The sequence below is a fragment of the Platalea leucorodia genome (assembly GCF_965183815.1).
Source record: "Platalea leucorodia genome assembly, chromosome: 5".
In the NCBI taxonomy this organism is placed as follows: Eukaryota; Metazoa; Chordata; class Aves; order Pelecaniformes; family Threskiornithidae; genus Platalea; species Platalea leucorodia.
Window position 1 is genome coordinate 100,627,306 of NC_138827.1, and position 12,130 is coordinate 100,639,435.

At 41.6% G+C, this 12,130-nt stretch overlaps 1 protein-coding gene across 1 annotated transcript in view; it reads right to left on the bottom strand.

Moving 5' to 3' along the window:
* CACNB4 (calcium voltage-gated channel auxiliary subunit beta 4) overlaps nucleotides 1-12,130 on the bottom strand; it is a 106,177-nt gene that overhangs the window by 15,147 nt on the left and 78,900 nt on the right. Inside the window, exons 5-10 of the mRNA XM_082312919.1 lie at nucleotides 9,763-9,893; nucleotides 7,296-7,372; nucleotides 6,905-6,924; nucleotides 6,710-6,790; nucleotides 4,484-4,542; nucleotides 522-631 (exon numbers count right to left, since the gene is read on the bottom strand). Coding sequence (XP_082169045.1) covers nucleotides 522-631; nucleotides 4,484-4,542; nucleotides 6,710-6,790; nucleotides 6,905-6,924; nucleotides 7,296-7,372; nucleotides 9,763-9,893 — 478 coding nt within the window. The remainder of the gene's footprint in view (nucleotides 1-521; nucleotides 632-4,483; nucleotides 4,543-6,709; nucleotides 6,791-6,904; nucleotides 6,925-7,295; nucleotides 7,373-9,762; nucleotides 9,894-12,130) is intronic.

Here is a 12,130-nt window from a genome sequence, read left to right on the forward strand (position 1 = left end):
TGAGGAGAGGGTGGGAAGACTCAGAGCTCATGGCTAGACAGCAAAATTAAGCTGTAGCTGTTCAACATTAAATACAAAACCAGTCCCAGGGTCAGGAACAACGTTTCCTTCCTGGCTGGACAAGGTGAAAGCTCTTTGGCACCTTGTGATGTGGAATTAAAAGCACAGAGCTGTGAAGAGGGAGCTGTGAGGCCAACTCACCTTGGGAGGAGACAGCACTGAACCCATATTCTGACTGTGGGCCCCTCACTCATCCTTTACAAACAGCAGCTGTAATACTGCTTGCTCTAGCCCAGGTAATTGCTTAACGCAAGGCTAACACAGTACACCGTGCTCTGTTGCCCCTCCTCAGCCAGGAAAAATTTGTCTCCCATTTGAGTATGTGAAATTCAGAATTATACATTAAAATGCTGTAGACACATTTGAAATGGCAGAACTGATGACATCCTGAAGGCTGAAATCCTGTCACTTTCCTCCAGTACGTAACCATGTTCAGAATTACATCTGTGTCAATGTCTTACCTAAACTGGATCTTGTATTTGACCGCTCAATTATTGCCCTCTTGCTCGGATTATTTAGAACAGACCTCTTAGCAAGAGAAATGTCAGCTGTCACTCTAGTTATTGATATCCTACAAGTGAGAACACAGGACAGAACAAAAACACAGCAGTCAAATTTTCAGCGCACTGTGCGTGATTTACAGCTACATTCCATTCCAAAGTGCAAAGACAATAAAATACCACTCAGACATGTTTTATAGCTGTTATGTCATCATTAAAGAACAACTAAAGAGAAACGCTGCATAACTGTAAAGTATTTTCTATTCCCTATACTATTAGAGACTCTGGCATATAGTTCCTGACTATTCTATTTAATGCATTAGTTAACTTTTCTCCTCCCTAACTCACTCATCTCCTACAAGAATTTACACAGTACCATAAATACCACAAGTTAAGCGGGTCTTACAGAACAACAGAGTTTTAACAGTAACAGCACTTCTCTTCCCAGACAGCTAAACGGTTGATTAAACCTGAGGTTGCTGAGCGGTAAGGAAGGGCCATGTCTGGACATGGGAGCAGACCGTGTCACTCGTATCGGAGTGCCTGCGAGTCACTGAACGGAGCTGCTTGCTTTGGGAGACTGCTCCTCCAACACGCACTCGCCTTTTCCGGACAGGGAGCTGTGCCGACGGGCTAAATGACTTGGCTCATGGTCCAAGAGGAGAAAAGTAAGTTGAGCCACAGCTATCTGTACTGCTGGAGCCTCCTCTTTAACTTAAGGAGGATAATTTTTTTACTTGATCTGTCAGTGAGCTGACAAGAGACAAAAGGTTATAAAACAAAGAGCACACAATCACTTCACGTAAAATCCATTTCGGAGGACTGTGATGAGCCAAAGAGCCATGAATAATGAAAAGAAAGCAAGCTGGAAACGACTAGCAGCTATTCCACAGAACGTAAGACTTGTGCAGCTCTAACTGAAATTATCAGGTGGAGGGTTAAAAAGAAGTGCAAGTATTTTTCTACATAATACACAAATAAATTTATTGCCAGAAAATACAGTAGAGATCAAAAGCGTAAATGAGTTTAAAAAAGAAACGGGAGAAATTGTGGATCGTGGGTCTAGAGGTGATGATAAAACACGGTGGTCCAGATCGCACCTCTGGCTGAGGGAGCTCCTAGATCTCTGACTGCTGGAACCAGAGACACGTAACAGAGGAGGGACCACAAACGCTCACCTGCTGTGCCAGATATAAGACGCATTTCATTCTTCCTGAGTAAGAAGTAACTCTGAGCATCACTGTTGCTGAAAGATGTTAAGAAAAACATGTGCCTGTGCTATGTTTTGTTTACACGGTGTATAGAGTCAGGCTTGGTCTATGCAACAGTGATTAAACACAATGCATTTAGAAAATGATGCTGTTAGAGGCTCTGCAGCAGCCATTCCCTGAATGCCTTGTGCCAGCCAAGCTTTAGCAGTCTCCTTTCAACAGGCCGGCACAACACAGCCCTCGGGCCTTTCCTTCAGCCAGAAGAGGATGTTGCGGTTACAAAAGAAGGAGCTGACAGAAGCCAAGTGTATTAAGAGGTAGGGAAGGAGTCCTGCTAGTTCACATCTTACTGAAGTCTTTTGAAAAGCTCCTCCTTGGACAGTCATTTTCCTTCTTGGTAATGTGGACCTGTCACAAAATTGCAGAAGAGATGGAGGAAAAGAAAAAGAAAAGGGGGAAGGAAAAGACTGCAAAGCCATAAGAGTTGGCAGGAGGACCAAGAAGCAGCTGAGGTGCCTGAAAAGGAATTTAATTCATTTTTCTGAAGTTATTCAGAGCTAAAGTCAATTGTATCAGCTTGCTGGTGGCATTTAACTTTTTCAATGCTGAAATTTCATACTTCTACCTGATCTAGTGGCCAATATTGCTAATGGCCATAGGATTTCCAAAAAAATACCTCACTCCAGGCAGCATCTCTCCCTTTTGTCCCTCTGTGCAGACCAAGGGCACGGTGGGGGAAAAGACAGAAGAGCAAGGCAAGGAGCAGTCCTGCCTCCCACCAGATCAAGCAGCCGAAACGGGCGCCTCTAAGTGTGCTTTCCATTTTCTTCTCTGTATTTAGGCACTGCTGACCTTTGTGGATCAGGCCTCTGCTGAGTACATTCTCAGACAGGGTATAAAAATATACCTCATGAAGGATATATTCATAGCAATCATGCCGTGGCAACTGGAGATGATTTATCACTGCCCGTTGCCACGGTCTCCTCCCGAAAACAGTGACTCTCAGGTACCATCGGCAGACGCAAAGCTGACGGACGTAGGGGCCAACAGCTGGAAGAGAATATACGCTGCGGTTCTGTACCTACACCTCGGGCGAACGGGCGCCGGAGCAGCCACGCTGCTCAGAGCGGGAAGAGGAGGCACTGACAGGACGCACGAACAGCTCAGAAAAACGACAAATTTAACTGCAGGCTGCCACGTAGAGCGCTTCATCTGTCAGGTTTTAAATCAATCACTACGTTGGTAGAATCTGCTAAAATCACTTGAGCTGGGCAATTAAAAACAGGGGAGGAGATGAGATATTTTGCACAGAAGCTGATCACTAAATGTTTTGTCTAAGCTGTTTCTGGGTTAGTTCAGCACTACCATCTCCTCGCTGCACTCCAAAAGGTACCCTGACCATAAATCCTACCTCCCATCTTCTAAACAACAGACGCTATTATTTTCACTGTCCTAGTGCCAATGATTTAGGTATTTTCAAACCTGACTTACTGTTATACACTAGCCAGCACAGTATAAGCTCCTTTTCACAGTTACAATATACTGGACAAACTGGGATGAAGGAAGGGCAGAACATCCCAAAGATGTAGCAGACACCTACAACTACTGACGAGCTCCAGTGGAGAGATGCCATGGTCCAAGCCTATGTTCCTAGCAAAGAAATCCAAATTATCCTTCTCACAGCTCCTCAGGAAATATTCCCTGTGTTCCAGCTGAACAAGATGAACCCTCCTTACCATTTTTTAAGTTCTGACACACTTTTTTCTATATTTTAGTTCTCAGCATTTCCTTCTTCAAGCTGCCTTTTTAAGTATTTTTGACTACTGAGAATATTTAAGAGTTGCTTTTTCTTAGGTGTTGGTCTGAAGCACCGTTACTGCACCCTGTTGAAATCTGCTGTTTCTGGTACTTATTTCAGGGCTAGGGTGTGATTAGTTTTATTTAGAGAACATGCTGCTGCAAAGGAGCCTGGAACTTCACAAACGGTGCTGGAATGAACCTAGCCCAAACAGAGCAAAATAAAATCAAGAGGCGCTTATATTTGGTGTCAAATAGAGCAAAATAAAATCAAGAGGCGCTTGTATTTGGTGTCTGCACACTTCCGTGGCTGGCTGAGCTGGTCCAGCAGTACACACTTTTGTATCCAACGGTTAAGAAATTTTCATATGCCCAAAGGATTGTGAATAAAACCGTACTTTTACAGGCAATCAGTCATGCTTTCTCAGCTGTTCCATGACATGAAAGGAACTAGACAGCTCTTTGAAAAAGAAGGCCATCCACTCAGTTCAATTTACCCAACACGCAGTCAGCTCAGGCTGCGGAGCAGAGGCTCGGGAGCTCTGGAGGAAGGAGGGCCAGCAGCCAGCCAGGGGCCGGGCTCTGTCTTTAAAGATATTTTGGCACTTTCCATGTGCCCCAGTCACTTTTCATTGAGATTTCTCCTGTAACTTGAGGCTGGTAAGATATTGAGGTGGGATTATTCTGTCAAACCTACGAAATCCTACTACGGACATAGCAGATTCATGCACTTCTAGTAATAAATTAGCTGTGTTCCACTCCACACCTGGCTGCATTTCAGTGTTGATACAAAGCCAGTAAATCCGTTTTGAACATGCATCAATCTTCTTAGATTAAAAAAAAAAAAAAAAAAATCACTAAAATGTTAGTAACACATGAGGGAAAAAAAGGCATGAAAAGGACAGTATTTCTCACCTCCCATCAAACCTGTGCTTCAGGAAGTCAAAGAGAGCTTTCTGCATCATGTCTGTCACCTTTGCAGAGGTGAGGAAGATTGAACAGGGAGGATTGACAGGGAGAAAAAGAAGTCAAAAGTAAGAAAAGAGGTAAGTAGAAGGTAAGGATACCGCCAACAATCAATACCCTTTATAGGTAGCAACCATTTAATTTTCATGCTCTTGGCAGCACACTTTTTAATAAATACTTGCAAGTTTTCTGACTCATTCTCCAAAATGCGGAACGGAGGATGTGAGAGCTGTCACTCTTTCTGCTCTTGTCTTGACTTGCACTGAAGCATTAGAGCACACCTCACCACCTTCCGCAGCAATACCATTCCCAAAAGGCTTCAGAACATTTCAGAAGCATATGGGACTGTTCGGGTTGAACAGATAATTTGTTTTTTTTCTACAGTAACACTATTAGAACTTGCTTAAAACTTCAGATACAAGATTTATCGTGTTGGATGACTGTTCTAACAGAAGAGAGAAACTATTCTCAGAGAGGCATACAAGCAGAAAAAATGGATGCTTCCATTCCTGTACATGGTGAAGCATCCGAGAGATGCTCAGCCCCAGCAGCTCTCATCTGCTTTACTGAATGAGCTCCTCGTCCTTTTCAGGACAACTCAGGCTGACATCTATTATCTGCCTGTCTAGACAGGAACTTCATCAAAGCCCCCAGGCCTCTGGCAGTTTATTTCTCCTAGGTTATCTTTCAAAATGGTTCCTTCAGAATTTAGTCAGAAAAAAAATACTCAAAAGAATTTTCCCATGTAGGTTGCAAAGTAAGATCACTGCGTTTCTGTTATGTAGACCGCTATTTGTAATTGGAATTAATGTTCTATCTGTGTTACCATTTATACACCTCTATATGTTCAAGATGTCACGTTTAATACTATTTTCTTCAACAAGAAGAAATACGCAGGACAGCGTATTTGTAGAGGTATGTATTAACAAACAGCCTCTCTCCCCTCCAAACTTGAGAGTCCCTAGGCAAATAAATCTGTGGTACAGCACCATGGACGTCAATGAATGAAATTTACTCCTGTCAAGAAACATCACCATAAAATTAAAAGGCAGAGTAGAACATGAAGTACCTGCTCTGCTAAACCACACTTTCAATCATTCTTACAAAAAACCAATGCCAGAACACTACATTATGCTAATAGTGGTACCATGTTGTAATCTTCCAAAAAGAACCATTCCAATATGTTTAATAATATCCTATAAAGTACTAACAACATTAATTAAGCTAAATGAAGTGTATCTTTGATTTTATGTTCATGTTCATTTAGTTCCTAATTCAGCAAAACACTTAACAGATGGTTAAGTTCACTAAAATGCCCTGCTAAAAGCCTATGCTCGTTTAGCACGTGTTAAATGCTCATTTGAATCTGCAGCAGCCTTGAAAAATGGGTGTCCTGTTTATCTGTGCATGTTATCATACCTACTTCCACGTTGAACAGAGGCAAATAATTTAGAAGGATTAAGGGTTTCTTTACATATATATTTCAACATACTAATAATCTTAAAAAAAAAATAAACGTCACGAAAACATGCTGAAATAATGATCCTTGGTTCCCATATTCAGCTTCAGGTGCTGGAGAGCAAAGCTGAATACGCTGCAACAGTCCAACTACTACATTTGCCAACACTGAGTTTCATGGGTAGATGTAAAGTTTTTATAAGTGAAAAAAGGAGAAGAACAGGGAAGCTTCTTCAAAATTCTTGCTAATTAAGTTCAAAGCATGTGCTAGTTTGGCTAAAATTTTACATGTATACAGAAGTCTAGCTAGCTAATTTGACTGCTCCGACTTTTTCTTGTAGCAGACACAAATTCCCTTTTTCTTACTTGGTTTAATCAAGAATAACTGTACTGAAAACAATGGACGTGCACTGTGTTTAAAGCAGTAAAACTGCAAAGAGAGTGCAGACGGTACTTATGTTACCTGCTCTTCAGCTGAGGCATCACAAGTAACAGACACTGTTGCAAGGCAAAATAAAATTCAGCTGGGACCTCACCCAAACGGTGCCAAGTGCTTACTACGCTCTTAGTTCTTATTTAACATTTTTGACAATTATTTAAGCCAAGATCACTTTGAATTATCATGGAACAGTTGCACTGGACCACACACACTGAATGTACTAAGGAAGATTATAGATAAGAAAATACTAACTAACTGCAAATCCCTGGAATACATACCTCATAGCCTTTCAGTGACGGACCCACCAAGACAACAGGTCTCATTGATGGTACTACATCATATGGGGGAACATGTTCTGTCTAGAAGAAGAAAACAAGCCTTCAGATCATTAACCAACGAAGATCCATATGAAAATCCTGGGAATTATGTATTAGAATTAAATAAAATAAAATGAAAATGAAAGTACTACTTACCACTTTTTGTTTCTGTTTTGCTAAAAGACCAAATGAGAACTCGGTTAAAAACCACACACTGTGTATAACAACCACAACAGTTGCAAACAATCCCTTTGTCAAGGCACTTTCCATTTCTCTCAGTGGACCTCCCTTTTGGTCAGCCCTGTTTAAAGCGGTCATTCATTTCATTCTGGGGGCAGCTGCCACTTTTCCCAAGATTTTTCCCAGTCCCTTAGCAACTACCGCATGCCTAGAAATAGATGTCTTTCTCCACCTCCGCACGCAAGCACTTTTCTGTAGAACGTCTTAATAAGTCAGGAAAGGGGGGAAACCCGCCTTTTCATATACGGTTTTTAAAATAGAAGTATTAGGAATAGCGAGAATTTCCTTAAATAAAATTCTGTCTTACCCGTGGAAGTGGGTGTGGCTCGAAATGTGCCAGAAACCATTTCTCCGAGACTTGAAGAAGAATTTCCACTCGATTTCCTATGGTATCAGAAAGAGCCCCATTAGCACTGAGTGCCCAGAGATGCAAACGTGTGAGGTTTTACGCAGCAGCTATGAGAAATTGCCCCATGAGAAATCACACGGTAAAGGAGAAAGTCTTCACCCACATCCGTGCTGTGAGAAAGCTTCCACTGCAGTGAGAGGCGAAGGGTACCAGGCAGGGACATGGGGAAACCAAAGGGTCTGTAATTAAGTAGACCTCCACATCTGGAAGAGCTGCGTACAGGCTACGGGGGGAAAGAAGGTTCCACTACAGACTGAGAAAAGCTTTTCTGGGATCTGCCCGTAGGCAGGGAAACGCAGCAGCTCTAGCCATCGACATCTGCTAAACTCGGCGCGTAGACCAGCTCTGCACGAGATCCCCCACCCAGCACTCCTCTCTCTTGCTGGGTCTCTCCACCAGCATACATACAACTAGCCAGATGCATCTCTCGGGAGGGCTGGGATCATAACTGGTGGTTTAAATAGCCTTTGTTGCGTAGTAACACTGGTTTAAGTAGCTCCTTTTTCCATGCCCTGTACCTCCCTGCTTCCAGCCATGCAGTTCTGCCCCTGTGCCCTGCCCTCCTCTCCCCACGTGATGCACCCAGCACAAACCCGCAGCAGACTGGAACAGCAAACTGGTTTGGGGCGGGGGAAGATGTTCAGGTGAATCAGCTCTCGAATTCAGCTCATTGCACAAGCAGCTGAGGAGGAGATGGGAGGAGGGAAGGAGAGCTCAGGGCAGAAAGAGGAGGACTGTTTAAGCACCCTGATTACTGCAGGTGACAGTCCCACAGTACAATCCACGCCTTTAGCACAGTACTGAGGATTTTTCATTGCATACAGACTGACCAGCAAGGGGATACTAGTCCCAATCACTATTTTGTCCTTGCTTTCTTGCCGTACGCTCTCCAGAGCAGCGACTGTTTACTCCTGGACTTGGCAAATCCTTTGCAAACATACACTAGACTCTAGAAACCCTCTTTAATAGATGACTTTTCACTGCCTTACTCAGACAAAACTAGAATTCTTCTGCATCACACAGAGCCTTAGTATCACAGCTAGTCACAGTTTTTAAAGAAATCTTAAGGTACAGATAATATCTAACAAAGGTGCTCAAAATAAACTATTTTATCATTATACATCACTTTCAATTTTACCATACAAATCCAGGAGTGTTAGTGCAGACTACTTAAAATCTTAATAGATATCCTTTACTATGTTTCATACTTGATTTTATTCCTAATATTCTCCATAGGTAAGACAAAATCTTTGCAAGAATTGGTGATTCGGTGGAGTCATGCTCACTCACACAAGCAGAGAATTTTTCTAATATGCTGTATCTGAAACAGTATCCTAAATACTCTGTCAGTGTCCATCTCTGAATCAGATAATCTTCTTTCTGTACATTGAGATACACTGACTTCCTCTGAAGCTATGTCGGAAATTATAAAGGCAATTTGGAAAAAGCACAGTTAATGCTGTTCAATCATTCTAAAAACATTTCCCCAGATGGTTTATACTTGAAATGATTCCTGACCTTGATTAAGTATATTAGCATGCCAGTTCCCTGACAGTACCATACAGGCTAAATTATGCTCCTCTTACTGCTCTCTATTAGGTCCAGATTCAATTGGCTCACGTCTCTTTACTCTGCAGTACTAAAGGTTTTGCTCTTCTTGTTATCTGTGTGAAGATTTAAATTTCGTTTTCAATTAGTGGGAATAATACACTAGTAGTAAAGTAATTTAAAAAAAAAAAAAAAAGAGAGAAAATTATTTTGTGTATTCAGCCAACAGAAGAGTGACTTCAGCGTCTGAACTGAGAATATGAGAAATCCGTTTTACTTCCTAGACCTGTGACCAAGTTTGTAGTTTTCCAGGGACTTGCCATCTCCAGCTCTAGCAGCGTGGAGACACAGAATGGTCAGGCTGGAAGATGAAGAATAAAGGAAGTCGAATGACAAAGCTCATCTTATAAAGTTTGAAAAGTCTGGTTTTGGCCAAAATGGAGAGAAAGAAAAAAAGAAAGAAAAACCCCACAACCTTAAGAACATAACAGTTGGGGAAAAAAGTCCGTCAGCCTTTCAGCACCAAGTTGACTTAAACCCATGGGGACATAAAACTCTTTAGCCCTTCAGAAATGTCTGTCATTACCACTCATACTGTATTAGTGATCTTTCCTAAAGTCAATACACATTTTTTTCTTGTTTCTCACAGTCAATATCTAACACGTCTATTCTCGGCAAATATGTATTTTCATTTGGAATCCCAAATCAAACACTCCTCCAAATGCACCACAATAAAAAAGAATCAAGTGACCTTTGAAAATATTGTCCGGTGTCAGAAATGATTTTCAACTATTTTAAAAGGTTACAGCATTCTTACCCTCCATGGAAACGTCCTCTCTTCTGCTCCTGTTGAATGCGGATATTCTCCAGTCTAAGCGGGCTTGGAATAAAGCCAATCTCGCAGCCCTCCTTAACCAGCCTTCCTATCCACCAGTCATTGTTATATTTCTGGAACACAGAACGGTTATCGGCTTCAGTTCAAACTGTTCTATGTCCGAAACTCTCTTATTTTGTTATCCACAATCCTTAACTCCATACTGGTCAATGAAACCAGACTCACGCTGATGTCTGAATGCTGGACAATCCATGCGAATTTAAGTGAAGTTAAAAGGTGCTAGGCAGTATTTGGAAGGCTGATGTCTTCTCTGCAGCCAGGGACTGGAAAGCAGTGTTATCTGTATCTCTTACCTGTCCCAGCACATCCTGCTGTGACTTTTCCTCTGATGTGATTTAATGAGACGAACCAATTTCTGGTGAACCAAGGCCACCAAACTACCTCAGAGCAGCCATAGAAAGCAGTCAAACATAAACATAACACCTTCAGACCACCATCAAAATCATCGTTATTGGTTCCCTGTAAAATTCAATGGTCTATACCAAAGATCACCACCACCGCCGCTGCCGCCATCTTTCCTTCCTCCTTTCCAGGTACTTGTACAGATGTTATTAACGTGTTATCCCTTTGCAAAAACCTTGTGTGGTGGAAAAACCCTACAAACACCGTTCTAGAAACCGAAATAAAGACAGACCAACCTATCCAAAACAACATAGAAAACTTATCAGCTGCAGCAACGAACCAAACCCGTATCTGGTTAATGCTATGGTAGAGCTCTAACCAAAGTTGTGACAGCTCTCTACAAATGAGGCTTTTATAGTGCCGCTGCCTAGAAGTAGTTAAACTCTTTGGAGGCATACTCTTTTGAATTTATGATAGTTGAAGAAAAATTCACCTTTAGGAAGAAACCTTGAAAGTTTATATACCTGAAAGTATAAAATTTAATTTTATCATTAACCTTTAGTAACATAAGTTTTTCTGCATTATTGAAAGCCTGGCCTAACTTTAATGAGGGAAAGATGAAAAGCGATATCATAGTGGATATTGTAGTGGAAAAGGATTTGTTGTAGCTGGCTGCCAGCAGAGTTTTTGAAGAAAAATATCTGAAAACCTTATACTCTGTTATGCTTCATTAGGCACCTCAGTGTTCAAAAGAAACATTACTTTTCACCACCGACTTTCAAGTCATTAAGACCAGCACGAGTGTACCAATTTTGTTTGCGTGCCTTGAGGAAAAAGTTAGCACAGAAACCTTGTCTTAAAAATGATCTGTTCTCTTGGCTGCATATTCTCAAGCACTTAAGTTCTTGCAGAAGCACATAAATACCACGTCCTAGTTGTCAAAGGTACAACAGCGCCTAACTGAAGTCTCTGAAACATACAGAGACTCAACATCTTTGAAAAATAAATTAGCTTTTTTATTAACCCATACATACAGACAAATATTAACATATACAGCTAAGGGAAATGCAATCCTTAAACCCTCATCTTGAAGACCTGTCCTCTTTACATAGCTGTTATTTATGCAAAAGGTTCCATTATTTTATCAGTTCAACTTTTTAAGTATCTATTCTTCATGCTGTTACGACCCTGATTCAGACAATCTCAGTAAGCAAAGCTTAATTTTCAATACGTTGCTTCTGCTTATGTCGACAGAACTATTGACATTCTTTAAAATAGACAAATACTTCAGGATCTAGCATTCTGCTGTTGTAAATCAGTGAAATCAAGCAATGGATTTACACCACTGTAAAACCTGAGTCCCGTGAGCATTACCCATTCTATTTTGGTTCTAAATGTACGGCTTGAACATGGGAATCTTTCTTCCATTAGTAGGTCGTGGACCTCTGAGCGATGCCTCTAGACATGAGATCAGAATGAGCGTTATGCTGAGAATATCTGAACACTACAAATTGTAACGAGCGAGGACCGCAGGGCTATTTGCATTAGGTCATCACCTCCCATATGTTATTCTTCGCATGCAGCATGTGGGAGGACTACAGTTCATTCCTATTGGTTGCCATGCCCATGATTTCTGCTGCATTGTCAGTAATTGTTGCCACTTCATCTTTCAAGTAAGCACATAATGTATAGGCTTGTAGGAGACAGATGAGACATGCAGGACACATTCTCAATATAGCAACTCATCAGTTACTGCTGATGTTTCATCCTGTCAGCAGGGCGACCTTACTTCTTACCTAGTTTAGCATTATTCTAAAATCTGGAACCATGCTGGTTCTAGTCCAAGCAAGCCTGCCAGATCCTTGAAAAACAAATTCCGCAAAGCCTTTTTCCACGCAGCTAGACTCCAGCATGGGGAACCATTCCTGAAATCCTACTGAGTTACAGC